Genomic DNA, 16,938 nt, shown 5'->3' on the forward strand with positions numbered 1-16,938 from the left:
GAAGAGGACAGAAAAACTCCCTTATTTAGAGTACCCTTTATGTATCTTACGACCCGTAAGATGGCACTCATGTGAACGGATGTAGGCGCATGCTGAAATTGACTTGCAGTATGGACTGCATGGGATATATCTGGTCTGGTAATACTCAGATACATCAGGGACCCTACAAGCTGTCTGTAAGGTGTAGGATCCAATAGGGGAACTCCATCATCAATTTTCATCTTTGCTCCTACTACCGCAGGAGTTTCACACAACTTCTCATCTGTAATACCTGACCTGTCAATGATCTCAGAAGCAAGCTTAGTTTGAGATAAGAAATATCCTCGAAGAGAGTATGCCACTTCAATTCCCAAAAAATAAGTTAAAAAACCCAAGTCAGACATTTCAAATTTATCTTTTAAGATAGATTTTATACTTTTAACCCCGTTAGAATCACTCCCAGTGATGAGCATGTCATCAACATACAGAAGTAAAATAACAATCCCTGCATTGGATTTTCTAACAAATAGAGCAGTGTCAGTAAAACAAGAGGAAAAACCATTCTCAATCATAACAGAGTTAAATCTATCATACCAAGCCTTGGGAGCTTGTTTTAGGCCATAGAGTGCTTTCTGAAGACGAAGCACCTTTCCCTTAGGAGTCTCCATTCCAGGAGGAGCATCCATGTAGACTTCTTCGCTTAAATCGCCATTTAAAAAGACATTTTTCACATCCATTTGATAGATGTTCCATTTGTTGATAGAGGCAACAGTTATAAGACATCGAACAGTGACCATACGAGTTACAGGAGCAAAAGTTTCTTCATAGTCAATACCATATTCTTGACTATATCCTTTTGCAACCAAGCGAGCTTTATACCTTTCAAGGGATCCATCACTTTTAGTTTTTACTTTGAAAACCCATCTGCACCCTATTGTTTTCTTGCCTTTAGGAAGATTTTGGAATTCCCAGGTTTTGGCTCTTCTCAGAGCCTCAAGTTCATTGTCCATGGCATTAATCCATTCAGGGCATTTACGTGCTTCTTCAAAATTTCTAGGTTCTATATAAAAGTGGATGGCACTAAGGCATGCTCTATATCTTGGTGAGAAAGAGTCATAGGAAATGAACCTAGAAGGAGGCCTTCTACTTCTCTCAGTTCTACGAGGGATCACTTCATTCTGAGAGGCACTGGAACTGGCATCATTATATCTGTCAAGAGCACTCCTAAAGTTGTTTTGATCTCTATGAGAGTAGGTGATAGGGTCTCTAGGTAATTCAATAGGTTGATGTGACGAAGGAGACAAGGAGATGTTTTCCTCGGTTTCAAGTTCATTTGGGTTACCTTGATCTGACTCATTATCACTAGTATCATCATCCTTATTCAGTAAATCAAATAAAAAGGAGTAATCCATATTTTCATTATGGGGGTCACAACTTTCAAATCCACTAACATTTTCCAAAAAACTCACGTTCCTGGAAACATACAACTTATCACTTTTGATATCATAACAACGAAACCCCTTTTGGGTTTCAGAATAGCCAAGAAAGGCACAAGGAATGGCCTTTGGAGAAAGTTTGTCATTCTTATCAGTAAGAACAAAACACTTACACCCAAAGACCCTTAACCTGCTATAATCAGGTTCCTTATCATACAGTTTTTCAAAGGGAGAAATTTTGTTTAAATTTTTCGATGGAAGTCGGTTTATGAGATAGACAGAGGTAAGAGCTGCCTCAGCCCAAAGATTTTTTGGAATGTTTTGAGAAATGAGCAAAGTCCTAGTTGTTTCAATGATGTGCATGTGTTTTCGTTCGGCTAACCCATTTTGTTGAGGGGTTTTTGGACATGATTTTTGGTGAAGAATTCCAAAATTTTCAAGATAACCCTTAAATTCATTTGAGAGGTATTCTCCTCCAGAGTCAGACCTAAAAATTTTAAAGATCCATTGAATTGATTTGAAATCATCATGTGAAAATTTTTAAAGGTTGAAAAAACTTCATGTTTATGTTTAAGGAAATAGATCCAACAAAACCTAGTATAGTCATCCACAAAGATTACATAATATGAAAAACCTCCTTTAGACATTACCGGAGCCGGTCCCCATACATCGGAATGGACAATTTCAAATGGTTTTGTCGTAAACATGGATCTTTGAGGAAAGGGCAAACATTTCATTTTCCCAAAAATGCATTCATTACACAAAAAGTCACTTTTACAAAGATGTTTAACAAAAGGCAAGTACGAGATTTTAACAATATTGGGATGACCCAATCTCTTATGCCATACATGAATGTCTTTGTTTTGGACGACGTTGCAAAATTGACTCTTGGGAACTTGAAGAAAATCTACGTAGTAGAGGTCTCCTCTTCTAGAGCCTTCCCCAATCAATCTCCCGGACTGGCGATCCTGTATCCAACATTTATTAGAAGAAAATTTTATATCGCAACCATGGTCCGAGAGTTGGGAAACGGAAAGAAGATTTAGGTTAAGGTTTGGGATAAAACGAATTTTTGGAACAAAGAAGTCTTGTTTTTCAAAATTACCTATTCCTTTAATCTCAAGAGATGTACCGTCCGCGGTTGATACAAAGGATGGAAAAGCACTTTTAGAAAAATTTGAAAGAGTGCAATAACTAGGGGTCACGTGAAAGGATGCCCCGGAATCTAAAAGCCAAGATGTCTTACCGGGGGAAGAGGATGACATAGCGGCTCCGGAAGTACCTCCCTTGAGAAGAGGTTGTAGGGCTTCCACGATTTGTTGAAGAGAAAGAGACTCACTTGATAAAGGGGGTCGTTCTTCAACTTGAGATGCCATAGCCGTTGCAATCAATTTCTTCCATTTAGGACACAAGGGTTTGATATGTCCGGGTTCTTTACAATGATAGCAAGTTACTTTGCTATAGTCTCTTTTGCCATACCGATCATTTCCTCCTTGACCTTGATTCTTGAAATGAGGAGGTCTATAGGTCCTCATGTTATTTCCCGGTCTTGACACGGCATTAGCCATTTCACCATCTTCTTGAGTAGAAGAAGTAACAAGAATGCTAGGGTTATTTTTGCCAATCCCCATACGGGTTTCTTCACCACTTAGCTTGGTGATAACATCTTCGAGTGAGGGGGATGTGAAGGCGGAGAGAAGAGAGGACCGAACTTGTTCAAATTCGGGTCTAAGGCCATTTAAAAAATTGAAGAACCGGTCTTCTTCAAGTTGTTTGTGCCTTAATTCGATAGCCTCACCACTCCATTTAGGTTCAAGAATTGCGAGCTCGTCCCAAATAGAGGATAATTCGGCAAAGTACTCCCGAATGGTCATGTCATTTTGTTGGAGAGTCAAAGCCCTCTTTTGAAGAAAGTACTTGTGGGATAGATCTCTTGAGGTGTACATTTTCTCAAGATATACCCAAGCTTCGGAAGCCCTTTTAAATTTGATGATGTTGGCATTTATCTTGGTCTCAACGGATGAGAAAATCCAAGATAATATCTTGAAGTTCTTCATTTCCCAATCATCATGTTTCTTAGAATACTCTTCAAGGGCCTTTTGTCTTTCATCCCCTTCAAGAATCTTAATATCGCCTCCTTCAACAATGGTAATTTTGGGTTCCGGTTCCGGTATGGATCCATAAACGTAACCCCAAAGCCCCTTTCCTTTAATATGGGCTTCCATATTACCGGCCCAAACATGATAGTTTGAGCCATTAAGCTTAAACCCAAGAGAGAAATGGGAGTCTTTTTCGCCCATTAGAGAGGAAAGAATGCAAGAGATAGTATGTACCTTAATTACTTTTTGCGTCTTTCTTGACAAAAGGAGCTCCTAAAATATTGCTCGAAGAAGATGATCCTCTTTGATTTCAAAAAACTTGAAGGCACGCTTCCCGAGGAATGCAAAAGAAGGCGAGTCACAATTCTTCTTCTTCAACGAGGCTTTGATACCATGTAAAAGTATCTTCAACAAGATACTTTAGTCGATAACACAACAACCTTAAGAATAAATGTGTGAACATACACACCCAAGAACACTTGTGCACAACAAACACAACACACCGAATCACAAATGTGCACTTGCACCCATAAGTTTCATAAACACTAAAGAGGTTGGGCTATAATCCCAACTCCCTTGAGAAAATACAAGAGGAGCTGCCCATATAAATAGGGCTTGGAGGAGGCCTTGGGAGGGGCTCCACATAGTCGTTGGAGCCCCTCCAACGGTCACATTTGTGACCGTTGGAGGGGTCCAACGACTAGTGGGTTGGGCCCCTCCCAATGCATGTACAATGCATTAAATGCAAAAAAACAAAAATACAAAAAGAAAAAGAAAAAAGAAAATACAAAAAAACATATTCTTGAAAAAAGAATATGTGTAAAATTCCTAAACTACCCTTACTATGACTATATATATTTTATATATATAATTGGTAAATACATATACATATATTATATATATGTATATGTATTACCTTATATATATAAAATATATATACGAAATTACAAGTTTGATTACATAATTTAACAGAACAGTGTGAGACTCAGGTTTGGCCACCTGTGTTGTAGGAACAACTTTAGCTGAAGATGCGGGAAGTCGTCCATTCTTGTCAAAACATCTATCTTCTAAATGCCCAAATCTTCTGCAGTAGATACAGTGGAGCTTGCCTCGTCCTCCCGGGCCTCGACCACGTCCACGACCTCGAGAATTAAGAAGAAAACCTCAGCCTCGGCCATAGGAAACAGACAGAGCAGAGGTTTGTGATTCCGATTGAGATGAAGGAAGGGACATGGCAAGTCTGCTCAATCGATTATATGCCTCAGCAAGAGTGGGAACATCTGAGCCTGTCAACATCTGAACTTTGGCAATTGAGAATTCAGTTGACAAGCCCGTCAGGAACCGTGCGACCATGGTATGCTCCTGGTGTAGTTTTTGTTTGTCATAACATAATGATCTATGAGCATTTAGTCTCCCAAAAGCTGCCTTCACGGAGGCATAATATTGGGCTAGAGTTTGTTCTCCTTGCTGCAATTTATAGATCTCCTCTTCTACTTGAAGAATACAACTAACATTAGTTTCTTGAAAATAAGTATCTTGCAAATTATCCCACATTTGTTTTGCAGAGGTGTAATAAATAAGCCCATCGGCTATGTAAGGTTGCACACTATTCATAATCCAAGACATAACAATATCATTGTCCTCTTCCCATGTAGCATACTTTCCAGTTTTGTCTGTAGGCTCATTTTTCAACAAAATATGTTTTCTACGATGCCCTGAAACATACATCATGAACGTATGCGACCATCTAGCATAGTTAGTCTCATCCAACTTTACAGATGATCTATATGAAAATGGATTTGCAAAGGCTTTATAATCAAACACAGTTTCAGTCTTCATGTCTGACCTCTGCATTTCAGCCATGGAAATACAACCACAGGCAACTACCAACTGTTGAAATCGGGTCTGACGTGCACACTAACTACTAGTCTGAGAAGCCGACTATACCCGATTTTAATCATACTGATAAAATCTGATATAAAAAAAAAACCGTAATACACCGTTCAGATCCGAAACTACCTCTGCATTTCAGCCATGGAAATACAACCACATGCAACTACCTGAAATGAAATGGGGATCTTCGAAACACGTGCTTTGATTGACAAGAGCAAGTGTCAAGAATGACACTAAAGCACAACCCTTAAAAGGGGTATAACTGGAAACAAAATAAAAATAAAAATGTATTCTTTATTGATATGAAAAACCAATTGCTTAAGAAGCATTGGGATAAAATACAAGAGGGGCTGCACCCCTTTATATACACAGCTGAAAGAGGACTCAATAGAGCTGTTGGGCACAGTCCAACAGCTCTATTTAGAGCTGTTGGAATGTGTCAGTCCAACAGCTCTATTAAGAGCTGTTGGACTGTGTCAGTCCAACAGCTCTATTGCTAGTCAAGTCTGGACAGGACTTGACTAGCAACAGTCATTCTAGTTCAAACTGAACTAGATGACATAAAGACAAAAAAATAAAAATAAAGGAAAAAAAATACAGAAAAGAAAGAAATTAAAAATGTATTTATATATATATAATAATATAATATTATTATATATACATATATGTACAGTTTTACATTTTAACACTTCCCCTCAAACTTACGGTACAATGAGCGAAAGTTTGTCTAAGAGAAAGTGAAATCGGGGAGCAGCGAGAGGCTTTGTAAAGAAGTCTGCTAACTGATATTCTGAAGTGACATATGGTAGATCAATTATCCCGTGTAGATATTCCTCTCTGACGTAGTGACAATCCATTTCGATGTGTTTGGTGCGTTCGTGGAATGTTCTGTTACTGGCAATGTAGATCGCACTTTTGTTGTCACAACACATTTGTGAAGCCTTTGTTGCTTCAACTCCCATGTCAGCAAGCAGTCGTCGGAGCCAAACTACTTCCATGGTCGTGGTTGCCATGGCTCTGTATTCAGCTTCGGTGGATGAGAGAGATACCTTTTGCTGCTTTTTACACCTCCACGAGATTAATGATTCCCCTAAAAAGACACAAAAGCCAGTGGTTGAGTGTCTGTTATTGGGATCACCTCCCCAATCAGCATCAGTATATGCAATTAAATCAAGAGAAGAGGAGGAAGATAAGAAAAGTCCTCGTGAAAGAGAGGACTTGATGTATCTGATAATACGCATGACTGCTCCCATATGAACAGAAGTAGGAGCATGTTGAAATTGACTTGCTGTATGAACAGCATGTGCTATATCTGGTCTGGTAATGGATAGATAGGAAAGTGCCCCGACAAGCTGTCTGTAAGGAGTAGGGTCTGCAAGAAGTTCTCCATCATCAATCTTCATTTTAACATTAACAACTTCTGGAGTGTCAACTTTCTTATCATCAGTAATACTAGACCTGAAAACAATATCAAAAGCAAATTTAGTCTGAGATAATAAATATCCTCTAGGAGAATAAGCAACTTCAATGCCTAAAAAATATCTCAACAAGCCCAAATCAGTCATTTCAAAATGAGATTTAAGAAGTGTTTTGATTGTTTTAACTCCCTGTTTATCGCTTCCGGTGATGATCATATCATCCACATAGAGAAGAAGCACAATGATCCCTGCATCAGAATTCTTAATAAACAAAGCAGTGTCAGTTAAACAGAATTGAAAACCAATATCAATCATAACACGACTAAACCTATCATACCAAGCTTTTGGTGCTTGTTTAAGTCCATAAAGAGCTTTTTCTAAGCGAAGGACTTTACCCTTAGGAATACTTAGACCAGGAGGGGGTTCCATATATATTTCTTCAACTAGCTTTCCATTTAAAAAAGCATTTTTGACATCCATTTGAAAAATAGACCATTTTTTGATAGAAGCTAAGGCAATTAAGGTTCGGACAGTAGTCATACGAGCCACCGGAGCAAAGGTTTCTTCATAATCAATCCCATATTCTTGGGCATAACCTTTGGCTACTAAACGGGCTTTATATCTTTCAAGAGTACCATCACTCTTGGTTTTAATTTTATAAACCCATCGACATCCTATAGTTTTCTTCCCTGGAGGAAGATCTTGAATATTCCATGTAGAAGCCTTTTCAAGTGCATCTAATTCAGCTTTCATGGCTTCTATCCATTTGATATCATTTTTTGCTTGAAAATATGTGGATGGTTCTTCATATGAGTGAATTAATGCAATAACTGCCCTATATGTGGGTGAGAAAGACTCGTATGATACAAACTTTTCTGGAGGCCTCGAGATTCGGGATGATTGTCTAGTTGGAATGTTAGAATATTTCTCAAGTGCACATGGAGTATTAGACTCTTGTCGCCTGGAATATTGAATACTAGTATCTCTATGAACTTCTTCATTTTCAACATTAAGATCAATAATTCTTGGATCATCATCAAAGTTACAATCAAGGTCATATTCATCAGATGTTGATGTTAGATCTAGCAAAAAGGAGTACTCAGTGACGTCTTTTAATTTTCTAAAATCAAAGAAGCTCTCCTTTTCAAGAAAGGAAACATTTCTAGACACATATAGTTTATTATTTTTGAAGTCAAAACATCTATAACCTTTCTGGTTTTCAGCATATCCTAAAAAGGCACAGGGAATCGCACGAGGGGAAAGTTTATCATTTTTGTCAGTAAATATGAAACATTTGCACCCAAATATTCTTAATCTAGAGTAGTCTGGAGAAATGTTCATTAGTTTTTCAATGGGAGTGATATTTTGTAACGAAGAAGATGGCATCCTATTAATGAGATAGGTGGCAGTTAAGGCAGCTTCTGCCCAAAAGTCTTTAGGGACTTGATTTGCTATTAATAAAGTTCTAGTGGTTTCTATAATATGGCGATGTTTTCGTTCTGCCAGTCCATTTTGTTGAGGTGTATAAGGACAAGATCTTTGATGTGTGATGCCATGCAATTTAAGATAATTTTGAAAATCTGTGGATAAAAACTCTCCCCCTGAATCTGTGCGAAAAATAGTAATATCATTTTGAAATTTGTTTTTAACCATATTATGAAAAGTTTGAAAGTATGAAAATACTTCAGACTTATGTTTGAGAAAGTACATCCACGTATGTCGGGAGAAATCATCGACAAAAATAACATAGTAAACAAATCCTCCTTTAGAAATTACTGGTGCATGACCCCAAACATCCGAGTGTATTAATTCAAGTGGTCTTGAAGAGAAAAAGGTTCTGTTCTGAAATGGTAATCTTTTCATTTTGCCGAGAATACAATCTTTACAAGGAATGGTAGTCCTTCGTTTAGTTTCATAGGCATGATGGTGACTTTATCATTGTCATCCATCGATTACAAGGAGAGAAAGAATAGGGATAGAAGAGAAACAAGAAGGAAAATGAGAAAGAAAGAAAAAAAAAACAACACAACAAGATGTGAAATCTTCTCCAATGAAGTGATAAAACACTTCTCTTCAAGTGGCGAACACTTTTGCAAACGGGCACGGAAACCGAGGCAGCTTTTCCTCAAGATTTAGTACTTCCGCGGCTCTGATACCATGAAATGAAATGGGGATCTTCGAAACACGTGCTTTGATTGACAAGAGCAAGTGTCAAGAATGACACTAAAGCACAACCCTTAAAAAGGGTATAACTGGAAACAAAATAAAAATAAAAATGTATTCTTTATTGATATGAAAAACCAATTGCTTAAGAAGCATTGGGATAAAATACAAGAGGGGCTGCACCCCTTTATATACACAGCTGAAAGAGGACTCAATAGAGCTGTTGGGCACAGTCCAACAGCTCTATTTAGAGTTGTTGGAATGTGTCAGTCCAACAGCTCTATTAAGAGCTGTTGGACTGTGTCAGTCCAACAGCTCTATTGCTAGTCAAGTCTGGACAGGACTTGACTAGCAACAGTCATTCTAGTTCAAACTGAACTAGATGACATAAAGACAAAAAAATAAAAATAAAGGAAAAAAAATACAGAAAAGAAAGAAATTAAAAATGTATTTATATATATATAATAATATAATATTATTATATATACATATATGTACAGTTTTACATTTTAACACTACCAACTGTTGAAATCGGGTCTGACGTGCACACCAACTACCAACTGAAAAAAAACCCGATTCTACCAAATTTTAATCACCCTGATAAAATCTGAACGATTCACCTTAAAAAGCTGTGACAAGATGCATACCACGACCAAAAAAAATATTATTCGACAACTTGCATACCACGACTGCATCTTCAGGCATTTTTGACATCCACACAACCATCAACAACCATACCTGCTGCTACGCACCATTGACACGGTCAGGGTCTCCCTGCTGCTGCGTGCACATACCTGCTTCATCGACTACAACTTCAGTCGTATTGAGTGCTGGCTGCATCACCATCAATCGACCTTTTTTTTGTTCAGACCTCGACAGTGGTCATGAGGCTGTTGTGAAACCCAGGTCTGTCTTCCACACGACGGTCCAGTCATGGCAAAAGCAACGACGACCCCAACGATAGCAGCGACGACAATGACTTTTACAGCAGTCACGTCACCTATGCACAGAGGCGACCCCAACGATACTGCAAAGGCGTCTTCAGGCAGCGACGTCTCGCGGCGACGGCTGTGCAGCGTCGTCGTCGGCGATGTTAGTCACCCAGGGTGGGTGGCTCTGATACCTTGTTGAAGTCGGCTGAGAGAGAGAGAGAGAGAGAGAGAGAGAGAGAGAGAGAGAGAGAGAGAGAGAGAGAGATTAATTAGGTCTAATCTCACTTAAATAGAGAGATTAGACTAAAACACCTCATTTACAATAATGCCCCTGACCTCTTGAGTAGTTACTAAACTACTCATATGCAACGGTGACTGCTTCTCAACAATACCTTTCATAAAGAACCAAACCTCATTGACTTTACGAAATTTTGCAATGTCGGCACATATTTTGAGCTCAACATTATTCGTAAAGCATGCAAAAATTTTTGCATGGTTATTTTCCCAATCTTCTACTTTAGATTTATGATCTTGAATAGCTTTGATTCGAGCATCTCCTTGTAAGGCCTTCTCTTGATCTCCTTTTTATTTGGTAGGCTTGAGTTGACGTTATGAAATAGTATTCATTATATATCCCCAAAGCTTCTTTCCTTTGAGGTTATTTTCCATTGCGGATGCCCACACCATATAATTGGAGCCATTTAGCTTAAAGGAGAAATCAATTTTTTGTTATGTTACATTTTGAATGGTAGAAGGGAGAAAAAAAGAAAGAGAAGAATGTGGAATAATACATTCACTTGAGTCACCACAAGCACCACGAACACACGAATACTTAAAGATGCTTTTCCACAATCACGAACGCTTGATGGCTACTTTTCACAAGACCAAGAGCACTATGGCTTTGATACCATGTAATGAAATATGCAAAAATATAAGGAAACAATCATAAAGTGCACAAGTCACGATGGAACAATACGATTGCCAATAATGGCAACACAAACAAAATAAAAATATAACTTTATTGAGCATATGCTTGAGCTCTAAGCATTGAAGAATATGGGGGGAACACCACCCCTATTTATATACTTTATAAAAGAGAGGGAGGCCATTGGGAGCTCTCAAATAGAGTCGTTTGGAGCTCCCAACAGTCATATTTATGACCGTTGGAAACTTTATGGTCAAAGGACCATAGGGCCCCTTAATGGCTAAAAGAATGACAAACATAAGAAAAAGGAAAATAACACAAATAAAAATACTGTTTCTAATAAAGAGTCACTATTACATGTGAAAAGACCAAAATGTCTCTATAGGGGATTAACTATTACAAGAATGAATATATATATATATATATATATATATATATATATATATATATATATATATTAACACTTATATTACATAATGACTTAATCTTGTGGAAATATTCTTCATGTAACAGATATTTATCTTGCTAGCATATTTTATAGAACTGCTTTATGGGGCTAGATTCAAGTTCTTAGCAATACTATTATGATTCTCTGCAGTCAATGTTTTCATGTATTGTCTAATGCAATCGGTTTTGATAATTTTGCTTGTACACCATCAGGGTGTTAGTGAGGTATTATACTGCCGCGTTTTTCATATTCTTGCACTGAAGTATTGGTGCTTTTCTGTTTGCAGTCAAGAAGAATGAATGTTGTATGGGGAGAAACTGCTGGTGTGGAAGGACAATTGTGGCTTTTATATCCTATCCTTTTCACATTACAGGTAAACTAAACTGCAACATATTAAAATTATTATCCTATGAAGAACGGTATCTTTCATTTTACTGTCACTTGTTGAGATTTTACATTGTGCATGTGCAAATGGATAGGTCTGTATATATCTGGAGATCCAATTCGTTTGGGTGGCCAACTTGGCTTAGCCTAAGTCGGAATTACATGACATTTACTTGGTTGTTCTAACCATCTGACTGCAAATCTACAAATACAATGAACTCTAAAAGTGGGTCAGCTTGAGTGTCTCATGCTTAGGCACAGCAAAATCAATCTTCTGCAATTTTATGCCTCTGGATTGGCGACTGTAGGCAGGGCAGGCTAAAGACCAGCACGACCAGGTCTCTGATCCTGGATGTGGTTAAAAATAAAAGTTCTGGAGGCTTGTCCAATGTCTTGATGCATGATATTGATATGATTTTCAAAATTCAATGTCTTATGATCATTGTTGATGTTTAATATGATAAAAACTTGTTAGACATCAGACATCAGCTCATGTTGTCCTCAGGTTTTTGAGGCATATGTGGGGATATTACTGCTTCAGACTGCGTTTGCTGGTGTTGCTTCCGAATGGCAGGTAAGTGCGTTCCTCCATTCTTATTTCAAGGAACTTTGTATTATGTGTAACAGGTATGTGCGACATTTGATTTTGAAAGCATTTGTAATCTTAATGCTGCCGTTCAGGTTGTTGTTTGTGGAACTCTGCTGATCATAATGGCTATAGGGAACTTTACAAACACGGTTCAGACCCTTATGGCAAAATCAAGGTTCAAAGCAATGAAGAGAAGCAGAAGCAAGCAGGACTTCGACCATGGTTCACCTAGAAGCCCTTCTATATAGAGTGAGTCTTCTTAGTTGTAAGATTACCGAGCCTGCTTGGCGCTACAGTGTGGGATAATCTTGTAGGATTATCCTTTTCTAGCTCTTTGGTAAAAATTTTGTTGCAAAATGTTTCATTCTTTCTCCTTTTCTGGTAACATCATGTGCCACATTGTATCCTCATCGGTCTTTGCCCTTTTTTCTTTTAATTTTTTTAATCAGAACTTTGAATGTGTTTCGGCTAGCATTCTTCTTGCTAGGAGGGTCTGACAATTATGCTGGCTAGCTTGAGAATGCTCATCACTATTCACCACGAATGTTGAGCTTTTTCTTCCTATCATAAAGAGGATCAAGATTTTCTCTAATAACTTTCATTTGTGATGGCCTCTCATCATCATCATCATCATAGCCAAAAAACTTTGTTTCCACGGAAGAGGTCTCCTTAGAAACAAGCAAGAAAAGTGGCTCCCATGGGGGCTGTATGGGGGCCATGGAAACATCATGTCTGCCCCCATGTTTTCCTTGTTTAAAGCACGGTTTTCACAATCTGCAGTTTATTTTGTAGGGAAGGGTTCAACCAAAACACCTGTTGCTATGCAGGCAAATTGCAGGCTCAACCTACAAATCGATGTTTATGAAATTTAAACCCTGTTTGCCTTCACTTTTTAGAGAGAGGGAGCGAGAGGTGATGATGGGCAATGGAAGACACTTTTTGGAGAGAGAGAGAGGTGATGATGGGCAATGGAAGAAAATGGCTCAGATATTCACCATTTAGTAATGAAGGGCATGTAAAATCTTTTGCTTCTTTTAAACCAGAAGAAATAAGCGCCACCATATGCCGAGCAAAGAAACCACTTGAGTCCCGTGCCTGGTTACTTCAGTTTGTGAGATATCAAATGGCCAATTCTTGGGGCATGTTTGGAAGCCAGAAAAACTCTCATAAGAAAAGAAAATTTTGCCTATTAGAAGTTTTGATATGATAATTTTTATAAAATGAATTTTTCACTTTTTTGGGTAGCCTTCTCCAGCAAGGTTTTTTGGGAGGTGAGTGATGGTGGGTGGTGAAAAGTTATCGTGGGGTGGTGATGGTGGTGGAGCTTCTTCGGTGCCATTTTTTGGGATTTTTTGGGAGGTGGGTGATGGTGGATAGTGATGGATGGTGGGGGGGGTTTCTAGGAGGTGGGTTATGGTGGTTGGTAGTGGTGGTGGTGAGTTGGATTGTGAAAAATCATTGTGGGGAGGGCAGTTTTTTGGGAGGTGGGCAATGGTGGTAGCGGTGAGATGAATGGTAGTGATGGTGGTGGGTGGGTGGTGGTGGTGAGATGTAGTGTGATGGGTGGTGGAGAGTGTAAATCACTATTTTCTTTCGATAGAAAACATTCTTTTATTGGAAGAATGTTTTCTATCAAAAAGTATAATTTTTAAAAAAACTCTCAAAGAAAGTTTGTCGTTTGACAGGTCTGAAAACTGTACTGTTTTCCTACCTTGTATCATTTTTCTCACATCTTTCTTACTTCCAAATATGCCCTTAGAGTATAGTGGTTCTCGATTTTTCTAGAATTGCCTTACCTGCCCGTGTATCGACGGAAAAGAAAAACTGTTTTTTAGGCTCTTGGAATTGACAAAATTACATTTTTAGATTAAGAGCTATGTTTCAAAAAAAAGAAAAAGAAAAGATGAGGTAATTGTGAGGTTTCAGAAAGGAGCTGCCAATTTATCTCTAACCGATTCACGTTGCCCAATTTTGGCTCCTTCCAAATCCCTCTAAACCCTCCGTGCACTTCGGAAACAGCGGCAATTCAATCATCGTGAACTGCCATGATATCTTTCAATGGCCGACCAGCATACACCGTCTTGCGTGCAAATTTCAATGTACTAAGCACTGTTGTTCAATCGGTTCACTATGTGAATCGGTTTCTTAAAAAAAGTTGAAAAAATTAAATCGATCTTGAATTGGCCCCCTTTTACCATCAGATGACGTGTAACTAAAAAATAAAAATTGTTTTTAAGCCTCTTAAAAAATATTTTAAAAAACTTGAAATGAGACTTCAGATCCGAAACGCAGGAACGATCTGACTATAAAGTCATTCAAAACCTGATCTAAGAACCAGCATGTATTGAAAAAAGCAGGGCTTTGCTCGTACCATAAAGTCAATTCTAGCAAAGCCATCCAACCCGTTTCTGCCACTCTTGCACAACCCCATTGTCGCTGGAAAGAGCAGTAGGATTGTTGGAAGCTCCACTCACATTCTAACAGGTCTTGAGTGCCTCACCTTTCCCATGAATTTGCTGCAGCTATTCCATTATAAAAAAAGTGAGCTTGCACGCCTTTTGGTACAAGTGGTAGTTGCCTGAGTATTCCTTAAGGGGTTGTTTGATGGTATGCCCGTGACACTGTTCTACCCCTGTTCTCACACTGTTCTACCCCTGTTACTGTGAGAACAGGATGGGAGAAAGGCACTTAAAAAAAATCGAGCACTCTCTCTCTCTCCTGTGCAGTGGCTGGGCAATGAGGCCAGCGGCAAGGCGAGCTCTCTCTACCCCTTCTCTCTCTCTCTCTTTCTTCCCCTTCTTCGTTCTTAATCTTCTTTGATTAGGTCTTTTTTTTTTCTTTCATTAGGTTTTTTTCATTGATTAGGGTTTTGAATCAAACATCTTTAATTAGGGATTTTGTTATTTAATTTTATTAGGACTTTCTTTTTATTTTATTAGATTTTTTTCTTTAATTTTTTATTAGGGAATTGAATCAAATATCTTTAATTAGGGTTTTTGATATCTAATTTGATTAAAACCTTTTTCTTTGATTAGGGTTTTGAATCAAATTTCTTTAATTAAGGTTTTTGTACTTAATTTGATTAGGGCATTTCTTGTATTTGATTATGTTTTTTTTCATTAGGATTCAAATTAGGGATTTTTTATATTTAATTTTATGGTTTATTTGATTTAATGATTTATTTTTCTTGTAGTTTAGGGTTCGTTGGTTTATTTATGATTTATTTTCTTGTATTTTATGGTTTTATGATTTATTTATGGATTTTTTTATTTGTATATAAAAATATGAATTTTTGTTTTTATCAAATTATTCAAAAAAAAAACCGTACTTGGATCCAGATTGAGATCCATATTTAAGGCTAAAATCCATAATTTTTTGATAAACTTTTATAATTAGATTCAATATAACACCAATTAAAGTCATGGCTCAAAAACCCAGTGACTTGGGTATCAGCTCATCCAATAGTAACTCATGACTCGGCTCGATGACTCGATCGAGTTTTATTAACTTTTGATTATATATGAAAATTATGTATATTAATCAAATAAATACAAAAAAACTATAAAAAACTATGGTTACTTCTAAAATAACTAAATAAACAAGAAAACATCATGTTAAGTTACAACTAAGCCACAACTAATCATTTACTAACAAGAAACTGAATTAAACTTCAAAATCTTCAATAATTTTGTTCTAAGCGAGTCATGACTAAGTCTGGATGAGTTTTTGCTCTAGACGAGTCTGTTCATTGTGTTGACCCAATAAATGGGCAATATGAACAGAGTCAACGAGTTTTTAAACACTAATTAAAGCATTTATATATCAAAAAAGTATGAATTTTTATTTTTTCTCGAAAATACCCACATTTTAAACATTTTTTTTAGCGTTTAGATCCAATTCAAGATCCATATCCTGAGCAAAAATCCATAATAAACATGTTAAAACACTCGTATGCTTGGGCAGATCGAGTGTTTTAACATGTTTCATTATCTATATGTGTTCAAGTTTGCACAACATAAAAATCAAACATTGGATACTTGGAACACAGTTTCTTGAACAATCTAAACAAATGATGAACGGAACACAGTTGTTACAAAATAGACAGAACATGTGTTATATCTCTTATGTTTTGTCTGTCCAATCTTGGATGCCACATTAAACATGCCTTAAGAGTGTGCTTGACTCCCTATCCAGGTTAGGAGAAAACAACTTGTCTAAGACAAACATCATAGTGGTTTCGTGCAGGACATACTGTCCAGTTTGTCCTAAACAATTTTTTTTTTTAATGTACCATCCCCATCGTTCCAGGTGGGGACCTACAAAAAAAAAAGTGTGTCGCACATCCTGGGGATGTGGGGAACACTGGGGATTCACGTTCATTATTTGATAGCAAGCATGTGATGTGCATCTGCGGTGTCCCGCGCGATGCGCAATCAAACACACCCTAAAGTTCTTTCCTTAGCTGGTACAACAATTACATGGGTTGGAAAAGAATAACACGTCTATATTATCATACATTAATATTATCAGGGATATTCCCCCATCAGTCCCATTCATTGTCCCTCCTACCAACCCTTTTGTAGTTACTTCGAATCGATAGGCCAAGGAGATGGTCGCCTTTTGGTTGAGGGGCACCCTACTTCCCTACTAACACATTTCATCCTCTCGAAAT

General features: G+C 37.7%; 1 protein-coding gene across 5 annotated transcripts in view; it reads left to right on the forward strand.

Annotated features, from left to right (window-relative positions):
- The window catches only part of LOC149845929 (uncharacterized), a 68,951-nt gene extending 56,222 nt beyond the window's left edge, over positions 1-12,729 (forward strand). The window contains exons 8-10 of one of the 5 annotated variants that reach the window (XR_016430486.1): positions 11,580-11,666; positions 12,167-12,251; positions 12,359-12,438. Coding sequence is in view for 3 of the 5 variants with exons in the window: in XM_089997790.1 (XP_089853916.1) it covers positions 11,580-11,666; positions 12,183-12,251; positions 12,359-12,514 (312 nt within the window). In the remaining 2 variants the exon portion in view is untranslated. The other 4 variants (XR_016430485.1, XM_089997790.1, XM_089997791.1 and 1 more) reach the window with 4 other exon arrangements.
- Positions 12,730-16,938: the final 4,209 nt, after the last annotated feature.

The sequence above is a fragment of the Nuphar pumila genome, chromosome 2 (assembly GCF_984573655.1).
Source record: "Nuphar pumila chromosome 2, dmNupPumi1.hap1.1, whole genome shotgun sequence".
In the NCBI taxonomy this organism is placed as follows: Eukaryota; Viridiplantae; Streptophyta; class Magnoliopsida; order Nymphaeales; family Nymphaeaceae; genus Nuphar; species Nuphar pumila.